Source organism: Silurus aristotelis (assembly GCF_946808225.1).
Source record: "Silurus aristotelis genome assembly, chromosome: 8".
NCBI lineage: Eukaryota > Metazoa > Chordata > Actinopteri > Siluriformes > Siluridae > Silurus > Silurus aristotelis.
In genome coordinates this window covers 15,860,149-15,867,741 of record NC_139581.1, presented here as the reverse complement: position 1 = coordinate 15,867,741, position 7,593 = coordinate 15,860,149, and the positions used below count along the sequence as shown (strand labels likewise).

The window sequence follows — 7,593 nt, the reverse complement described above, 5'->3', positions numbered from 1 at the left end:
TTATTGAAAGTTTTTTTAAGGTTTTATACAATGCACATTTATTTATTAAACTTAATTAGTTTAATAGTTTCAGTGATTTTGGATTGGCACTTTAAAATAATAATGAAGCACAGGTATGTAAATAAAATGCAGCCTTCCATTTATGTTAGAGAACAAATGCAAGTAGAAATAAAGAGAACTTCAATAAAAATATATACAGTAATTGCATTTCTCATTTTGTCCCCTTTAATTTACTATTGCTATGTCTTATCAGTTTTCCCATGCTTTAATATATTTTAATGATGTGTACCAACTAAAATCAAAACAATTTACTTTTTTAATTGTTAAAAAAATGTTTCTTGCTGTTGTTAGAGTTGGTTTAAGACAAATCATTACATTATCATAGACAGAAATTCTGTGAATTCTATGAAAACTATAGCATGAAAGCAGAATCAAGTCTAAATGGAGATGCCACTGCCCACCCAACCACTTTTTAACTGCTTAATTGTCAAGCATTATGTAACTTTGTGGTGCAGAACTTCCAGAACATTTTTACCCATTGCATTACTTTAAAGGGGTCCTGATGTAACAAAAATTTGAAGTTTGGTCAAGCTCGTGCTGTCATTATGGCACAGGACAAAAGTGACCAAAGCACAGCTATACCAAAAACCAATAATGTGGAAAGTACACTGTGAACTATAAATACTGCTTACCCACTTTACCCACCTTATTTGATGTGGAGACAGTCACGCACATTCATGCAATTTGTACAACCTTTAATATAAAGATGAGGTATGTAAGTACTTTTTGCAAATGATACAGGTCACACAAATATTTTACAAACAGGTTTAGATGGATTTTTTTTGTTTGTTTTAAAAATGGTCAAGGCAGAACAATGATTATGAATGTAAGATGGGCAAAAGATATTTAAACCTAAAAAAAAGACAGCTACGACAAAAATGATAACGAGGCAAAATTGAGAAAACAGACATACAATTCTCATGAAATAAAAGCTTAGTTGGATTCCTGTATTTTAAGATTGTTAGATGATTGTTAGATACAATCGAAAGGTGCAGACAGAATTCATACTGGTGTCTAGCATCTCTACCATTTTCTAGAGATTTAGGGACTCTAGAAACATGGAAAGTAGGAAATAAACAATATTATTTAAGAAGTTCAAGTTTAAAAGATGCATCAAAAATATATCAAAGAATCTTAAAGTGTCATATGTTTGGATGCATTACCTCTCTGTACCCTCAAAGAAAACAAATGTTCCTATATGGAAACATAACCCTAACCCTAACCCAACCTATCTTCTAATAGTTTGTCTGTGTGCAGTTTTCAATGTCCAATTGAAGCCTCTCCAGAATTATAATGTGAATTATAACACTTTTTGTCTGACACTGTATATTCAGGTACAGGTAGTCGTCGACTTACGACCACGATTGGTAGAGTAGGCTATATGTACAGTACTGTGAAATGATGCCGGAAGGTGGTATGCACTGTCGTACGCCGCGACAGTGCATACCAGCTTCCGGCATCATTTCACAGACAGTCGAAACACGATTTGGTCATAAGTGAAGTAGGCTATATGTACAGTACTGTGAAATTATGCCGAAAGCTGGTAAAAAATTAACATACGCTGCGGCTAGCGATTGTGGTCGTATGTTGGTCGTATGGTCGTAAGTTGCACAGGTCGTAAGTCGACAACTACCTGTATGTCTTAAGGTATGTGCAAAAAAATATGCAGTGGTTTTAAAAGCCTTAGGTAAAATATGAAGTTTGATAGACAATGTTACTGTGAACGAATATGGTAGATCTGTTATATGGTAGATCTGTTATTCAACTTTATATTGATGTGTGAAAGGGACAGATGGCTGCAGATGGAACACGACCTGACAAATCTCTCACCGCCAGAGAACATGAAATATCAGCACTATTTAGAACTGAGGTGTACCTTATCACTAATAATGAAGGATATATATATATATATATATATATATATATATATATATATATATATATATATATATATATATATATATATATATATCATGATTAATCAATTGCAACTCAATCACAAATTTTTTATCTGTTTTAAATGTACCGTAAATTAAGACATTTAATGTTATTAATACTCTAATCAACATAGGCATAAATAAATATGGATGCTTTATGCAAATGTATGTTTATTATTATTAAAACCATACTAAATTTTTTTTATATATGTCTGAGGAAAGAAAGGTCGTGAATAAATGTGTGTTGTGTTGAAGGCTTTAATTTTACTTTTTATATTTATCTATATTTTTAATAAAAATGGTCAAACAGAAATGTGCACTGCATAAAATTTGTGCCATTTAAACTCTGTATCTAGACAGGCCAGGAGGTTCCAAGTGTGTCCTGCTGAGAGTGATTTCCGTTGTATTACAACACAACAATCGAGCCCTGAACACTTATGCAGTACTTGACGAATCCGTCACTCTGCCAGATCCGGTAGAGTGTAGGAATCCTGATGGGGCAGGTGTCGTTTAAATGCAGCACGCAAATCCGGGGGTAACATTAATTTTGACAGCCCTAATATATATATATATATATATATATATATATATATATATATATATATATATATATATATATATATATATATATATATATATATATTCTATGTAGTTGTTCTACTCTTAGTTAATGTAACAATAGAGATTGAGGTTTTTTTTTTTATGCATTACAATTACATTTTTGTTCTGTAGCTAGGGAGGTTTCAGGTAATAGTGTACTTTGCTGATATCACAAGTCGAGGGGTGTTTATTTGTCCTGATGAAGGACACTTCTCTACAAACATATTGGCAAAATGCACTCCCTTACTCCCTTACTGACCTGAAAACAAGTAGAAACAAATATAATGGCATTCAGTCCAATAATTTATACGTAAATGTTTATGTGACCATGAATATTAGTTCTAGGAGGAATGTAGGAATATGATGGTTCAGAACATTTATGTGTGTGTTTAATGTTAGATATCTAATTATTAGTTGTTTTTTAGATTTTCTTTTTGTCATCTTAAGTAAACAAATCCAACCTCTGTTTGGCAGACATGTGCACCTCAGTAATTATATCTGATGACATCATGCACGTAGACATGGCAGAGACAGTTGAATAATAACAGCTCATACAAAAACCTGAATTTCACAATCATTATAATCTCCTTCTATGTGGTCACACTTGCTACCTGTACATAAAAACCCACAGGACCCTTAGTCTGGAAAAGATGAAACCATTCGGGAATAGGATCAAACTAGCAATGAGAGCAGAGTGACACAAAGATCGTGCTGCTCCTTGATCCATAGGAAAAGCCTACAATGAAATACTGTATATACAGTAACATCAGCTTTAACAAGGAGAAGCATCTCATGACTGTAAAAAAAAAAACAGTCAAGGCCCTACCCGTGACCATAAAATCTCAGTTTACTACTGAGGCAATTAAGAGGTCAGACGCCTAACGAATAAGCAGTTAACAAGCAGTTGGAATTGCAGTGGCACTCTGATCACTATGATCATGAGTCTCTGGCAACATGTGCAAATGTAATTATAGTGCCTTTCTCTCATTTACTTTTTTTTAAAACACCCATTCATTATGCAGCTGAAACAAGAACATGTATGGTGTGTACCCTTTATACCTATTTATATATGAAAGTATGTTTTTAAATTAAAGCAAGCATGAAGTTTACTTTGCTGAGGTGGCATGACAAGGGATAATGTCAGTGAACTAGAAGCAAGAGATTAACCATTTGTTCAGCAAATTCCAAATTTTTTTAATAATATTCAAAAAATGAGTGTCGTAAACATAAGCAAAGATTATTTGCAACCACCATTCACCAGAATACCCACTGCTGTAATAAACCAAGTCCAGCTACAAAATATTTAGTTCCATCAAATCAACAACCCACTTTATAGTGCAATGTATTGTTTCTATCTGTTGTTAGGCTGAGAGGTGTTGTTACATTAAACTAACCAGAGGAGAAAATAACTTTAAGACTAGAAATTATATTCAAATATATTTTATTTTTTTACACAACAGTTTGTTCTGACCATATCTGACAACAGATTATCAGATCTTTATAACTCTGTTTAAGTTTATGTATAAATCTGTAGTTTTGCTGTAAAAAAAAAAGTTTACAGTTTTACTATTGGCAAAGCAGCAATTTACTTTAGACACAAGCCCACAAACCTAGTGGTGTGGTTAAACATTGTTTACACATGTTTTGTTCCTCTTTTACTCCTGAAAAAGCCAAACCCACTTTATAGAATTGCAGCTTGCTTGCTATTTCAAGGAAGTGGAATTTTACATGGCCAACACAGAAAGCGAAGTGATATAGAAAATGCAAATTTAGTTCTAGTATAGGCACTCTGGAAATACCATTCCACTAATGAAACTGGTGGACTGGAACTGGAAAGTATTATTATTAATTAAAATCATGTTGAATACAAAATGCATTGGCAAGTTAAATACTAAAAACGCTGTGGTGCTATTGACATTGACACACTGCGTCTAGTGTTATATTGCTGGCAGTGATGTATATGAACATCTTGTGCAGGAAGGACTCGTGAATACATCAAAACAGTCTTAGTAATAAACTAAAAAAATTACAATTATTATATATGGAGTAAAAAATAATGAGGCATGCTCTTAGTGAAAAAAAACAAGCAGCACTGTTAAGAAGACCAGAGCCAAGTGAAATTTGTTGTTGTTACTGTAAATCTTTTTTCATTGACTTGCTGACTGTTACAGAACTCTGAGACTTATTCCAAGCCTTATTCAATAGATGTTCAATAAATCAGTAAAGGAGAGATGTATACAAATTTTTTACAGTGTTGAATTAGTAGCAGGTAAAACTGTTTGGAATGTATAGGAGTTTGAGCAATTTAAACTGGTCAAGATTTGGGAAGTGTCCATGGTTTCAAAATGGAGATTTAAGGAATTAGGTTCCACTATTGCATGGTGTTTGTGATGAGAATGATTTTGATGCAATGAATATTGAATATATGGTTAGACTAATATCAGAATTATATTATTATTCAACCTCTAAATAAAATAAACATTGATGTAGGTGTCCTATTCGGCATAAGCAAGTTTTTGAAACCAAAAACCCTCACCAGCTTCTACAGCTGTACCACAGAACGTATTGACCAAATGCATTACTGTATGATATTGAAGTTACACACACCCGATGGTCACTCTGTAAGAGCTCCAGCATTTGTCTGTGGAGAAAGGAGAACCTTTCAAAAGAACAACCATCTCTGCAGCACTCCACCAATCAGGCCTGTATGGAAGAGTGGCCCAATGGAAGACACTCCTCAGTAAAAAGGCACATGACAGTCTGCCTGGAGTTTGTCAAAAGGCACCTGAAGGACTCTCATACCATGAGAAACAAAGATTGAACTCTTTGGCCCGAATGCCTAACATCATGTCGGGAGGAAACCAGGCACCTCTCATCACCTGGCCTATACCATCCCTACAGTGAAGCATGGTGGTGGCAGCATCATGGTGTGGGGATAATTTTCAGTGGCAGGAACTTGGAGACTAGTCAGGATAGAGGGAAAGATAAATGCAGCAATAGACATCACCCCTAAGCACACAGCCAGGATAACATAGGAGTGGCTATATGACAACTCAGAGCCCAGACTTGAACCTGATTAAACATCTGTGGAGAAACAAGAAACAGTTGTATATACAACTGCACAAATGTTATACACAGTGTATATACATATTATATATAGATATGTAGAAAATAATCCAGAATATTCTTAAAATTCACAATTATATACAGTTATAATAAACAGATGACATTTATTTGGTGTTAATCAAAACTGACAGGTGTTTAATCATTACATTTGAACAAGAGTTCTAATGCAATGTCTAAGAAGTGTGTGTAGACATTTCTTTGCATAGTAGTGAAAATGTAATTAAGGAGCTTTTTAGAGCTTGTGGAAGCAGCGCCACCATCTGGTCACACAGCCAAGAGACTATTCAGTCATCTCTCTCAAACATACAGCTATCTTGCCATCTAGTGGCATGAGCCATGTGTTCATATGTACATTATATTGTCACAAAGTATTGGGTCACCTTGTACCAAGTATGGTATGTGATTTTTGAGCATTGAATTCCACATTTAGTCCCAATTTGCTCTTATAATTCCTTCCACTCTTCTGGGAAGCTGTTCCACTAGATTTTGGAGTGTGCTTATGAATATTTGTGTTCATCAGCCACAAGGGCATTATGAAAGGCAGGTACTGATGAAAGTGAGGAGGCCTGGGGTGCAGTCAGCGTTCCAATGCATCTCAAAGGTGTTCAATAGGAATGAGATCAGAGCTCTATAGCAGAAGATCTTCCTCTCCAAAGAATGTAAACCAAATCTTTTGTTTGCTTTATGCACTGGGGCATTGCCATGCTGGAACAGGTTTGGATCTTCCAAGTTCAAGTAAAGTGAAAATTGTATTATAGAACATCTAAAGACATCCTGTACAATTGATTGCCTCCAGCTTTGTGGTAACAGTTTGGAAAATAACCACATATGGCTGGTAATACCCAATACTTTTGCCAATATAGTGAATATATATTTTTAGGCTGATTCAACAGGAGGACTGATTATCATGATTATCAACTAATTACTGATTAATAAATACGAATTTTGTCATGCATTGTATAAAAAATGAGCACATGTTTGAGCGGACATAATTTCTAGCAGTAAAGCTTTTACTACACTAGTTATATTTTGGTTATATTGTTATACAGATCAGATAGATCTGAAAGTCTGTGTTCAGCTGTTTATTTTATTGGGGGTGGAGTTCACAGAACTTATCTAAGAAAAAAACATCTCATATCCTTCTCATTTCTCTTCAGTACTACATTTTCCAAACAAGCTGTAAATATGGCTGAAAGTTTGCACAGCGGTTTTCTCAGGCGGCTTCGCAGTCTTATACCCATCGAGTTAAAAAAAGAAGTGAAGGAGGTGGCAAGTCTGGCTCTGCCTGTGGTTAGTAGCGTGCCTGTGTAAGAAATCTGTGATTATTTATATATATTTAAAGCAGTGTTTACTATAACCCCGCGGTGCTGCGTTCACGAGCTCCCGGAATTTGTGGGTAATGAAAACTCCTCTCGTAGGCGGTTTTGTGTTTTCTCGTTAAAACCCGTTATGTTTCCGTGTCTTTCTAAAATTCTACTTGTTTTATTCCATTAGTTTTTGTCATACGTGATGGTCTACCTGATCGGTTTTGTCAGCGTTGTGTTTTGTGGACATCTGGGAAGGCAAAGCCTGGAGGGGGTGGCGCTGGCTACAGCTGTATGTACACTTGCACCCTTCTTTCTAGTCCATGTTTATTCAGTCCACCAGCAAGACCAGTACAAATGACCAGTATAACGTTGGTGACTTACCAAAGGGAATTCTGAAAATCCAAAGTTTATACAATGTTTTATTATTTACAGATTATCAACGTTTCAGCTGTTTCTGTAGGATATGGCTTGGCATCAGCGTGCGACACATTAATATCTCAAGTACACACACACACACACACACACATTGGTTTGTTGAAAGAATCAGCACGTTTATAGAGAGG

General features: G+C 35.1%; 1 protein-coding gene across 3 annotated transcripts in view; it reads left to right on the top strand.

The window, feature by feature from the left end:
• Positions 1 to 6,813: 6,813 nt before the first annotated feature.
• Positions 6,814 to 7,593, top strand: part of slc47a3 (solute carrier family 47 member 3) — an 11,283-nt gene continuing 10,503 nt past the window's right edge. The window contains exons 1-3 of one of the 3 annotated variants that reach the window (XM_083548690.1): positions 6,814 to 7,013; positions 7,218 to 7,319; positions 7,463 to 7,531. In XM_083548690.1, the coding sequence (XP_083404816.1) occupies positions 6,909 to 7,013; positions 7,218 to 7,319; positions 7,463 to 7,531 (276 nt within the window). In that variant the 5' untranslated portion in view covers positions 6,814 to 6,908. Of the gene's footprint in view, positions 7,031 to 7,217; positions 7,320 to 7,462; positions 7,532 to 7,593 lie in introns of all 3 variants that reach the window. The other 2 variants (XM_083548691.1, XM_083548692.1) reach the window with 2 other exon arrangements.